Here is a 20,678-nt window from a genome sequence, read left to right as displayed (position 1 = left end):
TCTTCTATGTTGGTTGCAAAGACTTGGGGTCACTGCCAAGATGACCTCAGACCAGGTGGTCTAACCTTGGTGTTATCTTCACAAGCTAAGATCAGAGTAGGGGCTGGGCCAGGTTTTGTGGTGGGTAAAGTGCTGCCTGCAATGCTGGCATCCAGTATGGGCGCTGGTTCAAGCCCCAACTGCTCCACTTCTGATCCAGTTCCCTGCTAATGGCCTGAGTAGGGGTAGAAGATGGTCCACGCTTTGGGGTCCCTGCCACCCACATGGGAGACCCAGATGAAGCTCCTGGCTTCAGCCTGCCGTCCGTTGTGGCCACCTTGGGAGTGAACCTGTGGATGGAAGCTTGCTCTCTCCTTCCCTAACTCTTCCAAATAATTAAAAACCAAAACCAAAGAGCAGGGGCTTCAGACATCAGGGCCTTCTGCAGAGATCTGCCAGGGAGACCTGGGACAAAACTGACTCTCAGAATGTGGGAACACGGAACAACCCATCGAAGCACTCTGTGTCCTGTGCCTCCCACCAGTCCAAGGTCAAGGTTGGACTTACGCACCCTTACCTCGAAGTCACGAGACAAAATGCCTATGGGGTTCCTGCTAAGGGGTAAGGTGGCTATGCCAGCCGCATGGGGCCCTGGAACCCAAACAGGCCAACCTGTGAGAACTTCATGGGGAAAGTTGGGTCTTCAAGGACCACCACCAAGACAAACGCCAGAGCTGAGTAACCTGACCGCCAGGGGCCGGTTTAATCATGAGGACAGGAAATTTTATATTGTACTCACTGGCGCACCTACAACTGGGTCTGGCCGCTGTTCATGAACCAAATACTCGCAGAGTGGGTACATTATGACTTCTCCATCTGCATCCCTGAATTCCAAAGCTTGGTCACACATCTGAACTGACTCCACGTGACAGGCGAGGGCAGGGAGAGAGCACGGGGAAGGCTCTGGGCTGCGCACCTGACGTAAGACCCCAGTGTCTGTGGCTGGAGTGGGAGCCCAGGCAGGGGTCTGACATAGATGTGGCCTTGGCCTGGCCTGGCCCTCCCCAGCAAGCCAGCCCCACGCCCATTGTGCCCTGGAATCCACACACACACACACACACACAACACCCGCAAAGGTTAGGGAATTTCCTTTATTTTTTACAAATTAAGACTATGTCGATTTCATATACTTCTGAATCAAAACACCTCTGTCTTCACAGTATGAGTTAAGAGAATGCAGCCTGAGCTGAAAACCAAGAACTAGAAAAGAAAGTGGTAATTACAGTGGTAACTGTATTAAAAACCTGTTAGGCATTTTCTTTAAAAGTAGTTTTTTTTTTTAATATCTCATCATTCTTGGCACTGTTTCTAAAGAAAATTTCTTTATCCCAAGCAAAAAAGCACAAGAGGTGGAGTTTGGCTTCAGGAGATAGAACTCGGATTCTCAGCCTGGCCGAGAACCCCGGATTTTCTGAGTTGCTAATGGGGCCTGGTAGGAAGGAAGTCCCTTCAGGGAGGTCTCGAGCCAGAGCTAAGGCGGCAGCTGGATGGGAGGGCAGCACCTCGGTGGGAGTGAACCTTCTGGGGAACACAGCCCTCCAGGAACAGACAGCCCAGGAATATAGTTTCATGGGACAGCACTCGCGTGGGACACAGGGAGCCAGCAGCTGCGGCATCCATGCAGTGCATGGGAGAGCCCTGAATGGCGTTTACTGCCATGGCCTCAGCACGCAGTGTGGTCCCGACACTGAGGCTCTGTGAGCAGCCGCGGCACACAGGAGACAGGTGGGTGATCCCCACCAGGGCCACCCGCGGGACCGGGCTCTCCCAGGCCTGGCCACCTGGTTCCTGCCTAGAGGGCTGGCCACTTCTGGAAACAGGCGACCAGGTCAAGACCTAAAGTGCATCTGGAAAATGGACATCACTCTGTCTTCTAGCATCCAGCTGGGGACAAACTGTCAGGAACGCTGTTCACGGATTCTGTCCGCCCTGCCCCAGAAGTCCTTATCTACACGTCCGGCGCGCTTAATTACAATTCCCGCCAGAGGTCACCCGCACCCCGCCCCCTCCCTAGCCTCCCTCTCTTGCCACAGCTAATCACAGCCATCCGACAGAAGCAACGACCAATGCTTAATCAATCAAACCGAAGCTATCCTCTGCCTCTCCGTGAATGTCTCCACTTCGTGCTGAAATCCACCTGCCCCAGGGGTGCAGACCCGGCACGTGCCCTGCAGGTCCGGTGAGGGCCACAGAAAGGCAGGCTCCTGCAGGGACTGCAAGGCAGGAAGTGCTTGCCAGACCAGCCTGGGCAGCCCAGAAGCAGCCAACACCCACCCGGAGGTGGTCTTGATTCTCTTTGTAGGGGCTGACGCCTCAGATGTTATGAGCCTCAGTTAACAATGGGGCAAACTTCTTTCCAATGAAAAACACATCGCCCAGTCCCTGGGAACAGTGAGCAAATCAAACAATCCACCAGCCAGCGGAGCAGAGGAGCTGGCTCCGCCCAGGAGTTCAGGTGCACGTGGTGAGGCGCAGCGGGTGGCAGGCGGGCTCCTGGAGCTGGCTCCCTCTCTTCTCACGGGTGGCCCGGCCGCTGAGTGAGAAAGAGGCTAAGGGCGGGGCTGATGGAAGGGAGTGAAGAATAACCCCAGGAATACGAAGCCAAACTCCAAACTATATTCTGCTAATCAGTTTGTTGATCAAAAAATTCAAAATAGAGAAAACCACAAGTACAAAAGCTTTTCTGATGCTTTTCATTATCACAGAGCACGCCACCTGTAATGTGTGCAAGGAGGGAAGGCGGGCGGAGGGAGCCGAGCCGGGAGGCCGCGTGGTCACTCACTTCTTCTCTTTCTTCTTGTCCTGGGAACGCAGACACCGCCCGTTAGTTTTTGGCATGAGACATGCACGCTGCAACTCCTGAGGCGGCTTCTGGTTGGAACCCAGCGGGCCAGACAATAAAAACAAGAAACTGGCCCTCTGGCTCAGCAAAACTGAATCCTGACCATTCTGCCTGACCTGTTCCCACCCGAACGGAGGCCAGCTGGCCGCTCACGGCCACCACAGCTCAGAGAGAGAAAGAAGGGAGCCAGCGGCCGCGACCGGCAGCTTTGCATCGGCCAGGGAACTGCCCGCCTGGAGGGCAGAGTGCGCCACTGCTCGGCCGACCCACAGAGGCAATCTGGACGCCGGCCTCTTCCTACCACCTCAGGCAGAAGCCTGACGTGTTTCAGGAACCAAAGTGAGGGGCCCCGACTGAAATGGGGACTCCTGCCCCAGTCCCGGGCAGTCACCTGCTCTTCCAGAACAGCATCTGTGACGTTCACTCGCCTCCTCGCTGTCGGACTGGACCGCGCGTCACTCACTAACCCTCCCCAAGATGCCCTTCTGAAAACAAGCAAATGCTTCCAAGACAGACCAAAGCTGGCTGCCAGGATCCCGCCTCGCCAGGCCTCTCTGCGGTCTTCACGCTGTCGGCTGCAGGCCCTTTCTCACCTCCCTTCATTACTACCTCAGAGGCCTGTTTTTTCAAAAAGACCTGTTTCAACTTGCTCCCTTCTCAGGTTTCCAACCCGAGGCATCACAGGGCAGAGCCTGTGAGGCGATGGTTCACTCACCTTCTCATTCATAGCCAGGATCATCATGAGTTTCCTGAAGAGAGTGATGAAATCCAGGAAGAGGTCCACGCAGTGCCTGCGAGAGCAGCAGCAGGTGAACCAACCGCACTCCCCACAGACCCCTGAGGGTGCAGAACAAACCCACCCTCACCCGCCAGTCAGCTTCTCCAACACCACACCCCTATAAGAGAGAAAGCTCTGGGGTCTTCAACTCACTGAAGCCACAAGGGCTGGAAAACGGCCTGGGCCTGCACAGGCCCATGTCTGAACCCTGAGCCACCACTCGTTATTCAGGAGACTTGGAGAGGATGACTACATTACAGAAACAGACAATGAAACTGCACACAGTGCCTCATGAATACATACAATTCTACGGGTTAAAATAATCCAAAAGACAAGACAATGCATTTGAATTAAAAACAAAACAAAACTTTTAAAAATGTATTTTTCTGTTAAAGGTTGCATGAGGGACTGGTGCTGTGGTACAGCAGGCTAAGCAGCCACTTGGGGACACTGGCACCCAACACCAGAGAGTTCCCCTTCTGATCCAGCTCCCTGATAATGCACCTGGGAAGGGAGAAGACGACTGCCCAGGTCCTGGAGCCTCTGCCACCCTGTGGGAGACTCGCATGGAGCTCCTGACTCCCAGCTTTGGCCCAGACCAGCTCTGGCTTTTGAGGCCATCTGGGGAGTGAACTAGTGGTTGGTGGGTACCTCTCTCTCTTTCTCTCTCTACCCCACCCCTCTCTGTGACCCCCGCCTTTCCAATAAATATATAATCCTGAAAAATAAAGACCAGTTCTCACACTTACCAGATATAATCCTTATCTCCATTCTCAGCCTTCTCAATGATGAGTTGAGTATCAAAAAGGACAAAGCCGCACATGACCACCAGCCCCATGTACAGGTTTGCCTAACAGAAGATTGAAATGAAGTTACTGTACAGCAGATGTGGCAGAGAAGGAAGAGACAGTCATACTCTCTGGCTCTTGGTCACGGCGAAGTCCACCAAAAGCTAATCCTACAGACAGAACACTCACGGCAGCGGGCCTGTGATGCAGACGTTACCCGTTCTGCTTTCAATTTTTTTAGGTCACTGAAGAGCTTCAACCATTTTAACAAAGAACCACTGCTGGACCTGCCTTAGGCAAATGATCTCTAAGCAAAACACCTTCTCCTTAGCAAGGGCCAATCACGCACAGCCTGTACCTTCACCTGAGGGGGAGCTGATGTTACGCTTTGGAGAACAGCTTGGGAGTCTCCCACGTGTCCATGTGCTAGAGGCCTAATGCCCAGTCTTATGTTCATGGGTTGCAGTGGGGCTTGGTCCAGTTATGGTGTTCGAAGGCAGGACCTTCGGGAAGTGTCTGGACTGGCTGGACTGATTCACTTGGTGGCTTTGTAAGGAGACCAGACCTAACAAGAGCGGGCTCCCTGCTTCCGTCCCTGCTGCCCCGCTCACAAAGGCACCATCCTCTGGCCTCACCAGACGCCCAAGCCGATGGGGGGCCCCAACACGGGACTGTGAATCGGCAACACTGGAAGCTGGGCTAAACCTTCTTTATGCTGAAGGAGCGCCTCGGGTACTCTAGCTGTCGTAACTAAAAGGTACCTAAACCAGGTGGCAAGTGCCCAAAACAGTGGGCACCCCTGACAGTCAATCTCATCTTACTCTAGGGTTAAGCAAGAAAAGCAGCAAGGAAAAGAAATGGCTGCTGGGAAATTCTCTGCCAAATCTCACCTGGAAAAGCCAAATGGATCCAAAAAAAAGGTTACCCAAGGAAGACAAGAGCATCAGGCTCATGGCCGACATCAAGATACCTAGGAGACAGGGCAAAAACCACCTTCAGAGAAGCCGCAGCAAAGCAAAGCACTCTCAGTAAAGCCATTTTTCACTTTCCCCAAAATGAGGGGAGCCAGGGTAGGGAAGGAGTCCTAACAGGAATTCTGGCCGGAGCAGAACCCACTCCCCACCCAGACTCACCTCCCAGGAAGAGGTAGGTACGGCGCCTGGCGTAGAGTGCGCTCAGGGTGAAGCAGGTGAAGATCATGGCTGTGCCCAGGAAGGCCGTGGGAAGGATGCTGTCAAGACAAAGCCCACTGGATTCAGGCAACACACACACAGCCCACACTCAGAAGACATGACACTGTGAAAATAATTACCTGGGGTTGATGGCAATGCACAATTCCAGAGCAGGGCCCAGGCCAACTCCTAGGAAATAAAAAAATAATCCCAGAAAACAGTATTACCATCAATTTTTTTTTTTTAATTAGAAAGTACTTTTTTTTTGAAATATAGAGACATAGAGCGAAGAGACATCTTCTGTTTATTCTTCAAATGCTACACAGTCGGGGCTGGGCCAGACTGCAGCCAGGAACCAGAATTCCATCTGAGTCTTGCCAAGTGGGTGGTAGGGACCTAAGTACCGGAGCCATCACCTGCTGCCTCCTAAGGTGTGCAACAGCAGGAAGGTGGAACTGAAAGTGGAGCAGCACCTCGAACCAGCACTCTGATCCGGAATTTGGGTGTCCCAACAAGCAGCTTAACACACTGCACCACCACCGAGACTCCCCCCACCCCCAACATCAACTCTTCAAGAGGTACATGGCCCAAAAGCTGACCACTAAGAGCACAGACATGATCGTGCTCCCCCAAAACAAACAAAACATGTGGACCAGAGCAGGGAAGGCTCTTTCTCCCTCTCCTCACCCGTTTTTCGAGAGCATGTAATAGAGCTGCAAAACTCTCCTTTTAGCTGACAATCATGGCTGATCTCAGGAGAAACAGAAATTAGGGGAAAAATGAAGCAGGCAGGTCAAGTACTTTTATTTAGAAGGATGCGGCCAGGCCCAGAATCAGAAGAGCAAGACGGACAGCGACCTCGGCAGTCGTGCAGGACTGACTCTCGCAGGGAAGAAGGTGAGACAGGTTCTGCAGGTGGACGCTGCCAGCAGGAAGACAACCTGTTCTGGCCCCGGCTGTTCTCCTACTCTGGCTACTCTCCTCTCTCCTGCTGGTAATCCCACCGCTCGATGCCTTCAAAAATAAGCTTTCCCTAATCAAAAACCTTAATCCCTAAATCTCTTCCTTGCTAAAAGTTCTTCAACACTGTACAGATTACCGTCCCTCGGAGCAAGCTGTACTAATTCAAATGCTGCTTTGCAAGTATTTTTATTATGCAGCTTAAGTCCTACTTCCTTTCATGGTAATTCTAGAAGAGCTCCACTTTTATTTTTCTCCAGAATCAGCAAAGTGTCCTGCACAATGGACCTCAACATACAGCTTTCATGGTTTGCAAGGCTGAGGACGGACGCTCATGTGATGGCTGCCAGTGCGGGTCACTCACTCTCAGAACTGAGAATCAGTTTAGAACCGTGACTGCCACCGACAAGTTACACCATGTCGGCTCCCGGGCTTGCTTCAGCCCGGCACTCACTGCCTGCTTAGTACATTACAGCAGAAGCTACAGCTGTCAGTCCCCCTACGGATGGGGAAGCAGGATGAGCACATACCAGACAGAAGAGCCGCGCAAGGCACAAAACACTCGAGACTGGCCAGTATGATGCTAGGAGGGAGACATTAGGATAGAGGGAGACGCTTCAGAGAAGCCCCCACAAAGAAAAATCTTCTGAGGGAACTGTGCATGCAGACAACAAAGTCCGCCAGTTGGAGTAAATCAGAAATCAGAATAAAGAGATCCCAGGGCAGGCACTGGACTGCAGTGGAAGCCACCACCTGGGACATCTGGATCCCATCACAGTGCCTGGGTTCCTGCCACTCATGCAGCAGACCCAGATGGAGTTCCCAGCTCCTGGCTTTGGCTTGGTCCAGGCCCAGGCTGTTGTAGCCATCTGGGGAGTGCACCAGCAGAGAGATGATCTCTTTCTGCCCCTATTTCAAAGATAAGTCTTTAAAATAAATAAATAAATATTGGGCATTTGTCTAGCGATACTAAAAACACAGCTTCCACAGCCTCCCTCCCTCAAAATCAGACCAATCCCTTGTTGTACCTGTAAGGAAAGCGAATCCGGCGAGAAGCCCCAGTCTCTTCTGCTCAGTTTCATGACTATGAGGTGTTGCCATCAGCCACATCATCAACCCCAGGGAGCCCAGAGCAGACAGCAGGCCAGCCTGTCAGAGCCAGAGTCAGTAATTACACACAGACGATCCCCTGACTTCACAACAGGGCGAGAGGGATTCCAGGCTAGCGCTATTCATTCTGACACTCTCGCGAGAGTGAACAACGGATCCTCTACAGTGTGCTAAGTCAGGATGTTCAGAAAGTGAGGTGTACTAAATGCTCTTTGATTTACAATACTTTCAACTAATACTGAATTTATTCGGATTTTTATGTAATTTCACTACTTCAAGGAATATGTAGCTCAAAGTTCCCAATTTATTTTGCAAGAGACCTTACTGAGTTTCGTGTAGTCATTTGATCTTCCTAATACAGTCATGGGGGAAAAGGCAGTGTTTTCTCAGGCTCGGACTAAGAAGAGAAACCAGAGCCTTGAAGGCCAGGGTCAGGAGCACAGTGGACGCTGGAGGCTCTTCTGGTTTGAGAAGTCTGTCAACTATAGCACAAACACCCAAGTCAAACCATGAGTCAGTCCCGTCTAGACGGAAACAGAAGAACCAACGCACCATGTGCTTGAAGCACAATCCGTCTGCAAGGCAAGCAGAAATGACTCTTTTCTCATCACTCAGAACAACAACAAGGATAGTTTTTCTTTCACAATGGTAAACACCAACACAGGCACGCTCTAAGCAGATGCTAAAAAAAAGAAAGACACTGAAAATGGATGGTGCTTCATCAGTGCGAACTTCAAACGTTATTATTCCTGATCCTACTGGCCAACCCCGAACTCTTCCAAAACACAGGAAAACGAGTGGTTGAAGGTTTTCACCCCACCATGTAGGTAACAGTGGCTAGGAGGTCCCAACTCTGCATCTCCTGAGAAATGACTCACTTAAGTCACTTAGGAAAGAAAGGACCCTAGCACCCGCTCATGGCTCTCCTCAGCGGGCAGCTTTCTTATAGTGTGGTCAGAAACACAGCACTCAGTGCAAAGGTTCACACGCAGTGTTTTCAGTATCTAAAAATGAAAATGGCTCTACAGGGCCCAAACTACTGATCCAGATGAAGGAGGGGCACAGGCTCACAACACACACTGCTGAGCTGGTTTCTTCCTCACGCGGTCTGTGCCACAGCAACCAGCACAGGACCCCGTTCTTACCTGGATGAAATGCGTGACCACATGCACGTAGGCCCCTGCAGCCGCCACAAACATACAGAGGGCAAAGCTGGCATAGACCTTCTTCAGGTGCTGCTGCGTCGAGGGGGTTCTAGGAGGCAACGAAGGGTAACGGTCAGCACCTCCGCACCGACCTCAGTGCTCCTTCCCTTCCCAGAGAATGTGTGAAAGCTGTATTCAGACAGTCTGAAATAGCCTGAGGAGACTATATAGTAACATAAAAAATGGTCTCAAATAGGTTAATGGGATTTAAAAAAAAAAAAAAAGATTTACTTATTTGAAATAAACACAGAGAGAGGTAGAGACAAAGACACAGGTCTTCCATCCACTGGTTCACTCCCCAAATGGCCGCAACGGCTGGAGCTGAGCCGATCTGAAGCCAAGAGCTTCTTCCAGGTCTCCCACATGGGTGCAGGGGCCCAAGGACTTGGGCCATCCTCCGCTGCTTTCCCAGGCACATTAGCAGGGATGCCGGTGCTGCAGGTTAGGGCTTTAACCCACTGAGCCATAGCACCGGCCTCCGAATTTTTTTTAATATTTATTTATTTGAAAGAGCTAGAGAGAGAGGAATTTTCCATCCACTGGTTCACTCCCCGAGATGGCCACAATAGCTAGGGCTGGGCCAGGCCAAAGCCAGGAGCTTCTTCATCTGGGTGTCCTACATAGGTGGCAGAGACCCAAACACTTAGGCCATCTTCCGCTGCTTTTCCCAGGCCATTAGCAGGGAGCTGGATCAGAAGTGGAACAGAGGCCAACGCTGTGGCATGATAGGTTAAGCCTCTACCTGTGGCACTGGCATCTCGTATCGGTGATGGTTCGAGTTCTGGCTGCTCTACTTTCAATCCAGCTCCCTGCTAATGATCCTGGGAAAAGCAGCGGAAAATGGTTGAGGTGCTTGGGCCCCTGAACCCATGTGGGAGACCCAAAAGAAGCTTCTGGTTCCTGGCTTTGGATTGACCCCGTTCCAGCTGCTGCAGCCATTTGGGGAGTGACCCAGAGGACAGAAGACTTCTCTCTCTGTAACTAGGTCTCTCAAATAAATAAATAAAAAAAAAAAAAAAAAAAAAGTCAAGCAGCCAAGGACATAAACCAGTGTCCATATGGAATGCCGGCATAATTGGCAGTTTTACCTACTACACCACAATACTGGCGCCCCCTTTTAAAAACTAATTAATTTCTTTGAGAGGCAGAGAGAGCACAAGCTGTCACCCTCTGGTTCACTCCTTAAAGGCCTGCAATGGTTGAGAACAAGTTGGGCCAAAGCTGGGAGCCAAGAATTCAATCCAGGTTTCCCACATGGGTGCAGGGGCCCAAACACTAGCCTCTACCACTGCCTCTCAGTGTCTGCATGAGCAGGAGCTGGAGCCAAGTATTAAACCCAGGCACTCTGCTAAGGGAGACAAGCACCTTGAAACTGCTAGGCTACACACCTGCCCCTAACAGAATCTTAAAAATTGGAGAAGAGAGAGGGCACTGGTTGTCCTGGCTGTTCTACTTCCAATCCAGCACCCTGCTAACGTGCCTGGGGAAGCAACAGAGGATGACCCAAGTACTTAGCCCCTGAAACCACACGGGAGACCCAGAAGAAGCTATTGGCTCTGGGCTGGCTCAGCACTGGCTGCTGCAGGCATTTGGGGAATGAACCAGCAGATGGAAGACGCTCTCTCTCTCCTTCTGTCTCTACCTCTCTTACTCTTTCAAATAAAATAAATCTTAAAAAAAAAAAAAAAAAAAAAAGAGCAGCTGGGAAAGAGCCAAAAGCCCCAAATTATCAACAACTAGTACCCAATACCACATAGCAATCCTTAGAATCTGGGTACTTTTATCAGCTCCTCTGGGTTTTAGCCAAATTAATTTGCTAACGGGGTCAGCGCTATGGTACAGAGGGTTAACACCCTGGCCTGAAGCACCAGCATCCCATATGGGCACCAGTTCTAGTCCCGGCTGCTCCACTTCCGATCCAGCTCTCTGATATGGTCTGGGAAACAGTAGAAGATGGCCCAAGTCCTTGGGCCCCTGCATCACTGTGGGAGACCCGGAAGAAGCTCCTGGCTTTGGATAGGCACAGCTCCAGCAGTTGCAGCCAAACGGGGAGTGAACCACTGGATGGAAGACCTCTCTAACTCTGACTTTCAAATAAATAAATAAATCTTAAAAAAAAAAAAAATAAATAAAAAATAAAAAAAAAAACCTTAATACGCTAAGAAAAGGGAAGAAACCAGATAAGAAAGGTGAAACTGCAGTCAAGGTGAAAACACTTACATGTGGGAAAATTTTAAGAGCGCGTCAAAGTTTATCTTCCGATCAAACACGTTCATGGTTCCAGAGTCTGTGGGACACAGCCTCGGCTCTGCAGAATCAATGAGAGACCAGCTTAAACATGTAAAGTGACACAATGTCCTTCCAAGCAACAGCAACACACAAGGTTGAAAAAATTATCTCTTAATTGCACTTTCCAGAAACTTTTTGAAGGGCCTGCGCATGGCCTTCTAGAACATGCCCAGATTCCTGGTCAACCAACCATTTTAAAGGGAACAGAGGATACAAACCCATTTTCTTCTCTCCCTATTTTGTGACTGCCGTTGCTTTCTATTCTTTCAGAAGAAAATGTGCCTCTTAAATAGTTTGTCAGAGAAATTCTCAATCAGCCATCTAATTAAAGGGATAAGTTACTGGAGTATGAAGCAATTCTATACCATTGTTTCAGAGTATTAGAGAATTCTCTTAGTAATGGTTCCTCAAGAATTTTTTAAAAAGAAAAGAAAGAAAATCTATAGAGTCTGGCACTACGATCTGAATTAAAATACAAGTAGAAAACTGCTTACTTAATACATGTTACAAAGGAACTGAGAGGGATTCACAATTTAGAGTTGGGAGGGGAAAGTCCTCGTTGAAAACTGAGGCAGACAGGAACGCCTGTTCTGCACGTCTGACACTTTCAGAGCCCTTCTGTAGGAAAGTGGACCAGCACAAAGAAGCCCCGTATACTCTTCACTCAGGCTTACTGAACGTTAGTATTTCACTATATTTGCTTTATCCTCTGAAAATACTTTTCTACGTAGACAGTATGCCCCTAAATATTTGAGTTTTATATCCTGAAAACAATGATCAAAAGCAGGAAATTCACACTGACACAATCTATAAGCCTGATTCAGATTTTGCTAACTGTCCACTACGTGAGAAATGTCATTTTAACCGGCTACACCCAGGCTGCATTATGTCAATACCATGAGTTCTGCTCCCTCCCCTATGTCACACACATTCTGAAATAAACACATCCCTTCTATAGAACTAAACATTTAATCAAAAGTTTTCATCTTTTCTAAATGTAAACCCTTACTAGACCCATAATGCCCACCCATTCGAATCTACCAAAAGAGGCGAGGGATTCAAACACCAAGGATGAGCTGTTTGAAAGACGCACTGCTGGCACCCAGCCAACAGTCAGCATACCCACTCTGGGCAAAGAAGGCACCACCCCCAGGAGCCAGCATCTGGCCTGGTGGTTTTCATTCTCAAGTTCCTCATCACAGAGCCTGGGTTCAACACCTGACTCCGGCTTCCTGCGGACAGAGTTCCTGGCTCCTAACTTTTGGTCGAGAATACATGGAGGGGAGAGCCAGTCCACGAGATCGCTCTCTCTCTCAAACATTAGTTACACCCTCCCAAGACGCTGCCCTTGAGTCCCTAGGCCTCTCCCCCACTGCTGTGCTGGGGCTTTCTCCACGCAGGGAACAAGCATGACAGATGACTTCCCGTTCCCTTCCCTCACCAACAGGCTCACTCACCTCACTTCTTCCCTTAGTTCTGTTCTTAGGGAGAAAGCAGTGAGGCGCTGAGGAAGCCACCAAAGCCGCTCCCTCCCCAGTCACGGGTTGTGAGCCCTCTTGATCTAGATGGCGCAACTATTGCAGGCTGTTGCAAGGGCAACTGCTGCCTACCACACCATGATGCACATGCCCTCCAGAGAGCACACTGACAAGAGGGCAGAATCCAGCACCTGCAAAGTACCTTGCTAAGGCTTCCATTAAGGCTTTAATGACCTCCCCAGACAGAACACGCAACAGCGCTGAAGCAACCTTCACAGCCACGTTTCTCAGTACTCAGGGCAGCAGCGTGAAGTACTTCTTGCTTCCCATTTCAAGAATCAGACCAGGGAGGTGGCAGGACATCCTCAAATGCCCAGAGGCTCGTTAGTCAGAAAGGGGCAGCACCTACTCAACAGACCCCACGGGGTGCAACTGCAGGCTTGTGTGCTTGCTGGCACTTCCCGGCAGCACTGCCTGCCTCTTTCCGGGGCTCTAACAACTGTTCATGAGCAAGTCAAGTCCTCCAAAGGCTGCCAGGGTGGAGAGGCAGATGTACAACTCTAACTTCACCCTGACTCACTAGCAGCTGAAAATTATACACACAAAAACAAAACTAGAGCACACATTTAACTGAAGCAGTTAATTACCAGGTTTTACAGCTGCCAAAGAGATAGTCGTTTTAATAACAGCTTTGGGGAAAAATAATAAAACAGACTTAATAGATATGACAATCTATTACAGAAAAATTAAAATTTGAAGGGAAAATGTTAGGAAAAGAGTGTAGATTGGTGCCTCCTTACACGGGGCACCAAAATATAAGGAAAAGAGGCACAGAACAGAGAGGAGACGGAATACATGCTCACAGGGAACAAGTGGCAGACCCAGACCTCAGCAGGCAGGGCCCTTTTATATCTTGGGGGTGGGGGGAGGGCAGTAGGCAGAAGTGAACTTCTCCATACTGGTTCTTCAAGTTTGGCCCACTGGCTCCAAACCTGGGGAAGAATGCAGGGGGTTGGGTAGGGAACAATACAGGGTATGGGGATGTTACTGATCTCTTGAAAGAAGGCAGGGGAGGCCGGCGCTGCAGCTCAATAGGCTAATCCTCCGCCTGCGGCGCCGGCACACTGGGTTCTAGTCCCGGTCGGGGAGCTGGATTCTGTCCCGGTTGCCCCTCTTCCAGGCCAGCTCTCTTCTGTGGCCTGGGGAAGCAGTGGAGGATGGCCCAAGTGCTTGGGCCCCTGCCACCCGCATGGGAGACCAGGAGAAGCACCTGGCTCTTGGCTTCGGATCAGTGTAGCGCGCCGGCTGCAGCGGCCATTGGAGGGTGAACCAACAGAAAAAGGAAGATCTTTCTCTGTCTCTCTCTCACTGTCCACTCTGCTTGTCAAAAAAAAAAAAAAAAAAAAAAAAAAGGCAGGGGAATAGGCACCTAAAATAGCTGAGGCTTATGTCCTTGATCCATCAGAATAAATAAGTCCTAGAATCAAGGAATATGATAGTTTGCTTTAGGTCTGTTCCAAACAGACAAAACTAAGGTACAGATAACTAGTATATAATTACAAATGTTCCCTCAAGTTTTATCACATAAACTTACTAGGTTTCTATCTTAACCTCAACTAGTTGTGCTCAGATGTCACATGGCAAAGATACCTACATTTTCAATGGCTAATATGCACACTCAGCTTAACAAGATTAAATTGCACTCAACTCAAAAATAGCAGCTCTCATACCAAAAGTATTTTCAGGCCCAGAAACTGACGGCACTTAGAGCCTGAATGTACTCAAAACCACTAAGTAACTCAGCTAACATTCTGAGCCACAGCTAAGGGAAAATCTGTTTAAGAAAAAGTACATTAAAATGCTATTATATTTTATGCATTGCTTAAAAATACAATATAGCAGTCCTAATATATACCTAAGCCTATTACAAAATGATTATAGCACTAATCTGGCTTCCTGTGGACCCCAATTCACACAGAAATCTACAAACTGGACCCTCTGCCACTCCCCATTTCTTAAATACTAAAGATGGAGGAGGGATGTGAGAAATGGGATTATGCTGCATCTGCCTAAGAAATCAATGTTTAGGTGTTCATTACAACCCGACTCCTTCAACTTGGTTCACAGCCTCAGTTTACACCATAACCGTCAGAAGAGCAGTAACTCCAACACTTGTCAGAATCTATCAGAATGTCTCACACACATACTGCTTAGTTCTGTTTGTCATTCTGTGTTCCCCAGGTCAGCCTTCTCTGCCAGAGCCACCCCAAACAAAACAGAGCTAAGAGCTTTCTGCATAGCTTTACTAAGAAAAAAAGCAACCATGTTGTAAGTTAGGTATTTATGTGGTCTGTTTTTGCTTAGAGAGGAAGATACAGCAGAGGCTGGCAGGGGAGTCATTACCAGGAGACATCTGTACCTTTTACATTATCTATTACATTGTAATAGATGGCTGTTACTTCCTTAGCTGGGTGACATACATTTGTAAGAGATAATAAAGTGCTCAGAGCAGCGCTTCACAATAGGATGCACTCAGTACCATGAACCAGCATTCCTGATGTCAGTACTCATTACTCTCTCGTCTCAGAGCAGTATTCTTTTCATTTTAAAAGCCTAGTTTTAGAAAATGTTTATCCCAGGTCTCATTTACACGAGCCTTGTAAATTTCTTAGAAAATATTAATAACTCACAGCTAACCACATCATAAAAACTCATTATTCATCCAAATCAAAGAGTAAAATTAAATGGGGGGTGTTAACAAAGAAAAGTATAAATTGAAATTTAAAGGAATTTTAAGCATCTTATTACTAGCCAAAGGTACTTCTGTTTAAATGACGTCTCTCTCTGACACACCTGCATGGTGTCTCCTGTGTTGAGAGCCTAATAACCCCTCAGTGGTGATCCGATCCAGCAGAGAATCTGATGAGCTAAGTGGTCACTAGCTCCACGCTTTCCCTGCCGCCCCCAGTCAGCTGCCTTTCAGAATAATCCCCGGAATTCCTTGTCTACTGGGGCTGGGCTCTGATCATCCCATATCAGGACCCTAAGTCGTCCCTGCCTGGCCCTTAACTCTGACCAAATTCTCCCCATCAGCTGACACTGGATCCATTCCTCAAAACCAAACCAGTAAACCGACATGGAATGTCTACTGCCTTCCATAAATTACCCTTTGTACCAAATTTAACACGTTGAATCTCCCTCCCTACACTCACAACTGCTTGACAGAGACTGACACCCAAGGTGGCTCCAATACCCTAAATACATAATCATCTTCCAGTACATCAGTAATCCCTCCCCAATTGCTGAGCCCAATATTAGCAAGCCCAGATGAGGATAAGGAAGCACACTCACTCTCACCCTTCAAGTGTGTTGAGTTCAGTTAATCCTGTAGGAACTTCTCTCACCTTGGGAGCGGAGCTTACATCTGACTCCCCTTGGCCGCCCCCAGACTTAGGCACATGGAGAGTCTCTACTGTCAGTGCAGCAGCCACCAATCAACATTTGCATACAGGCTCAGGGTGGAACCTACCCTAAAAGCCACTCTGTTCCCTTGATCTTGAACAGTCTTTGGGAAACAACAAAATGTATAATATAATATAAAAACTATAAAGGGCTCTGAAATTTGGTTACGAAACTCTGGCAGAACAAAACAGGGTGAAGTGGAAGGCACTTCTACCAGCTTCTGCAGCCAAGTCCAATCAGCAAAGGAAAATTCAGGAGCCAGAGCATCGTGAGACTCTTTGGCGGTCTCCCCAGGGGACGGCAATACCCTTGGGAAGTTTATGAAACAAAACGAAACCCTTCCGACCAGCAGCGGAGGTCCCTCCTACAATAACCTCACGGCCTGCACCTACATAAAGTTTTACAACTTTCAATGTGCTGTTACATACTTTATCCCCTTTAATCTTCAAATCTATCCGCCAGGAAAGGGAAACTTTAGAGTGCTGATTTATTTATTTATTTTTTAAGTTAAAAAAGGCAGTGTAACAGTGGCGAGAACACCAGCTGTGCTACAAGTCCAGCCGTCTCCTACCACACAACCTTGAGAAAAATCACTTTATCTAAGGTCATTCGCTTCCTCCTCGGTAGATAAGCACGATGATTAATATCTGCTCTACAGAATGCCTGAGCGAAAATCTGGGAACAACACCAGCAAGTTCAAAATGCAGAACCAGAACGCGATTTCAGATATGCTAACATCCATGTCTGTGCTTTTTTCCCACTGCTCCACTCAACAGGAAAGGAAGCTCTCATTAAAACAGTCCCAACTGTCTTAAAAGCAAGCGAACAAAAAACCCGAAACACATGATTCTTGTTACACTCTGCAGTATTTTTCAGCATTCATTTCGACAATAAGCACAAATGGGGTGGGTGGGTGGGGCATCTGGGTATGCGAAGTTCGTGGGTTAATCTGGCCTTTCCTACTCTTCAAACAGTAAGACTTCATTGGGATTACTAGTGGGGAAGGGAGAGAAAAGAAGAAAGGGCAGAGCCACGTTCCCACAAGACAAATAAGGGAGCAGGGAAACTCTAGATCCAGCTCAGACTGCATTTCTCAAGGACTTAGCCATGCCGTTCTTACTGCAAGGAAATAGGAGAAAATCTAAATATTAATGTACTCTCGAAGCCACAGCGAAAGGCTAGGCAAAGAGGAATAGAATAAATCTAAAAATTACAGAGACTGCAAGAAACGCGGTTATGAAAGGTGGATAATCATTCTGGAACTGAATTCTTAAAACTACACAGTGAGGCCGAAAGAAAAAACTATAAATAAATGTCAATCGCTAACTAGAAAAGCCAATTAGCCTTTACCCTTAAAACCCTGGCCCCCGCTCCGGGCAGAGTCAGCACTTCCACGGGTTACTCATTCACAAGCTAACTTCTGCTAGAGCCCAGTCGCAGGTTGAAAGTGGATTCCGCCGCCGTTGGGTGAGAGGCAAACCCGGGCCGGCAGCGGCTGACCACAGGTCTATAACCCAGCAACACACAGAACCCCCACCCCCGCCCGAGAGGCTCGGGACCTCACCTGTCCACAGGCGAGCAGCCAGACCGGAGTGGGGAAGAGGCAACCCCCGCCTCCGCCCAACGACGCCCGAGACCTCACCTGTCCACAGGTGAGCAGCCGGACCGGAGCAGGGCCGCCCCCGAGCGCCCGCGAAGCCAGGCCGAGCCCCAGTGTCCCCTCCCCGCCGGTCACCACGCAGCCTCGAGTGTTACATCACCCGCCCAGCGTGACGAGGCAGCCTGTCCGACCAGGCCCGAGCCCGGGCCTCGGCCCCAGCCGCCATCAGCGGGGCGGGGCGCCCACGGGCCGTTTCCCTTCCACCCACCTTCGGAAGGAAGAGGCGGGGGAGCCCGGGCCGAGGCGCCCCGGCGTCTACGCTCGGCCGGCGGGGGAGGAGCCAGCACCCGGAGAGCGCGGAGAGCAGCCGGGCTGACCAGGGGCCCCCGCCGCCGCCCCGGCGCAGAACGGGGGCCTCGCGCGCGCCCCTCCCCCGCGCCGGTGCGCATGCGCGGCGTTACCCCCCCCCCCCAGCTCCCCTACCCGCCCGGGTCTCCCGAGTCTCGTCGCCCCCGTTCCCTTAGCGTGTAGTCTCAAAACAGAGCCTACGCCCACTTTCGCTCGGACGTTCCTAGCTCCTTTTCCGTTTCTCGCTCCCGGCTTGCCCACTGCTAGGTTCGGCCGTACCTTCTCCACCCGCCTCGCAGGAGCCTACGAGCTCTTCTAACACCGGATGTGCTCTGACCCTCCCAGCGTTGGCTCCAGACTCTTTACGCAGCATCCGCCCCTCGACAGAAGCCCCGCCCCGCGCCCCCCCTCGAGGCCGGTTCTCATTGGCCGTTGGCTACATTTTTGTCTTTCCATTGGCTGTACGTGCATAAACAACGGCCGCTTACCTCAGAGTCATTAGCTAGCTCCCTTGTCGATCAAGGCTCTGACCACGAACCGGTGTCGTAGCGCAAGGTGTCCGCCTTCTTCCGCGGTAGTAAAGAAGGACTGGTGTCCGCCACTGCCTCTAGTGGAGAAAGTGAAGCAGGGCGGGCCTTGCCTGGAACACCTGGGGAGTCATGGACGCCCGTGACGCGCTATGGGGTAGCGCTACATGCATGTAGCTTCCCATGTTACATGCTACATGCTCGTGTTTCTCAGATTACAGGGAGGACGCGATTCAGACCACACACAGAAAATCGCTCTCACGGGGGCCGCTTTACTGAGAAGCTAGGGGACTTTAAGCCTCAGAGAACGCTTAGACTCAACAAATTCTCCCCAAAAAAGCGAGGAGGAAACGGCAGCCCCAGTCCAGCTTCAGACGGCGAGGACCCCACCCCGGGGGTCATCCGGGAAGACCTAATAATGGGGGCCCTGGGTTCTGCGGGGACCGCCTCCCCAGCCGCCTGCCTGGGGGAGGTGGGCTCTTCAAAGCCACTTGTACCCTGCACGCTGGGCGTGGGGTGCGGCGGGTGGAGCTCGAAGGGCTGGAGCTCCCTCTAGGGCTTAATCCCAACCACTGTGCAAGGACTTAGAGTAAGGAGTTGCAAAGGTGATAAGAAGTTCCTAAAGCTATCGATACATTTTTATTTTAATAATTTTTATTTTATTTGTCTACCGTCTCTATAGAAATAGATTAAAAAGTCATACGAAGAGGCAGAGGAAGAAAGATTCGTGGCGGTTATTAGGCAGTTAATGTTATTTTTGCGAAGTCTGGTGTTTTCCGGCATTTTAAAACCTGTGATGATTTCTTATTCTAAATCAATATTGACTTTATTACATAATTTTGTCTTTGTTACATAATTTTATTTACTCTAAATAAATATTGACTTCATTACATAATTGTAGAGTCCCACACTCGTTTGCTTCAGGCCAGTTCAGCTCCTCATTTTCCAGATGACAGAACAGGACCACAGACAGAAAAGTTTCTGGTTTAAAAAAAAAATTGAAGAAATTCAGACTAGGCACTTGATCGATGGAGATTCGATCAGAATCCAAGGTGCAGAATGTCACCTTCTGGGATAGAGTGGTTTCACTGGAGAATGCAGATGTGTGATTCTTGGAACACAAACCTACAAATGCGATAAATGTAAGTTTATTTCCTATGTTGCAAGTTAATATTTATTGTTTTCATGTTTCTTTTTAGAAAGGTTATTAATTTTTCTAATATTTACTCTTTTTAAAGAAAGACTTATTTATTTGAATGACAGAGTTACAGAGAGAGAGAGAGGAGTTCCATCCACTAGTTCACTCCCCAAATGACTGCAATGGCTAGAGCTGGGCCAATCCGAAGCCAGGAACCAGGAGCTTCTTCTGGGTCTCCCACGTGGGTGCAGGAGCCCATGGACTTGGACCATCTTCCACTGCTTTCCCAGGCCATAGCAGAGAGCTGGATCAGAAGTGGAGCAGCTGGGACTAGAACTGGCACCCATATGTGATGCCGGTGTCGCAGGCAGAGGATTAACCTACTGCACCACAGTGCCAGCCCCCTAATATTAACTCTTAACTTCATTCCACAGAACAGAAGAACATATATTATCAGACTGTCATGGGGTTTCTCTGCCCAACCCTAACTTCTGCCGTGTTTCTGGGTTGTTAACCTTCCATTAGGCTAATACCGAATCTCCTACCTAGAACAATAGGTTACTGAATTTAGCCTGTGTCGGTGGACAGGCTTACTCATTCACTGGACACTGATGATGCACATGTTTTAGGTACTTGTGGACACATCACCATAAAAATACAAAGATCTCTGGCCTCATAGACATTACATTCATTCTTGCCAGAGGAGACAAACTGAACAGGAAACATCACAAATGAATGAATTATATAGGGTGTTAGTGTAGAAGTGCAAAGGGATAGAGTAATTGGGATCAGAAGTTCTGAGAAATTACGAGGCAGTCCAACTGGAAAGCAAGGAAGGATTAAACAATGCAGGAGCTAAAGGGAAAAGTATTCCAGGTGGAGGAACAGCAAGTGTAGAGACTTTGGCAGGGGTCTGCCTGGCACAGCCAGATGGTAAGGAGG

At 49.4% G+C, this 20,678-nt stretch overlaps 1 protein-coding gene across 5 annotated transcripts; it reads right to left on the bottom strand.

Annotated features, from left to right (window-relative positions):
- Positions 1-1,116: 1,116 nt before the first annotated feature.
- Positions 1,117-19,068, bottom strand: TMBIM6 (transmembrane BAX inhibitor motif containing 6). Of its 5 annotated transcripts, none has more exons than XM_070052206.1 (10): positions 18,560-19,068; positions 11,115-11,202; positions 8,835-8,943; positions 7,608-7,728; positions 5,760-5,808; positions 5,581-5,678; positions 5,338-5,417; positions 4,409-4,509; positions 3,597-3,672; positions 1,117-2,841 (listed from the first exon to the last, which is right to left on the bottom strand). In XM_070052206.1, the coding sequence occupies exons 2-10, from the start codon at positions 11,168-11,170 to the stop codon at positions 2,818-2,820; spliced, it is 714 nt and encodes a 237-aa protein (XP_069908307.1). In that variant the 5' UTR covers positions 11,171-11,202; positions 18,560-19,068; the 3' UTR covers positions 1,117-2,817. The 5 variants fall into 5 exon arrangements, with proteins under 5 accessions (XP_069908307.1, XP_002711141.1, XP_051701431.1 ...); XM_002711095.5 differs by lacking the exon at positions 18,560-19,068 and adding an exon at positions 18,351-18,480; XM_051845471.2 differs by lacking the exon at positions 18,560-19,068 and adding an exon at positions 17,992-18,142.
- Positions 19,069-20,678: the final 1,610 nt, after the last annotated feature.

This window comes from Oryctolagus cuniculus, chromosome 11 (genome assembly GCF_964237555.1).
Source record: "Oryctolagus cuniculus chromosome 11, mOryCun1.1, whole genome shotgun sequence".
NCBI classification, from domain to species: domain Eukaryota; kingdom Metazoa; phylum Chordata; class Mammalia; order Lagomorpha; family Leporidae; genus Oryctolagus; species Oryctolagus cuniculus.
This window is presented reverse-complemented; position numbering and strand designations above follow the sequence as displayed.

Bases quoted from the DNA above. Each gene is read 5' to 3' on its own strand.
- TMBIM6 (XM_002711095.5), bottom strand. From the start codon at position 18,444: ATGCTGCGTAAAGAGTCTGGAGCCAACGCTGGGAGGGTCAGAGCACAT. The intron at 8,944-11,114 runs GTAAGTGTTTTC...GTTGCCTCCTAG, and splicing joins CTCTTAAAATTTTCCCACAT to AACCCCCTCGACGCAGCAGC. The intron at 3,673-4,408 runs GTAAGTGTGAGA...CTGCTCTCGCAG, and splicing joins GGAGATAAGGATTATATCTG to GCACTGCGTGGACCTCTTCC.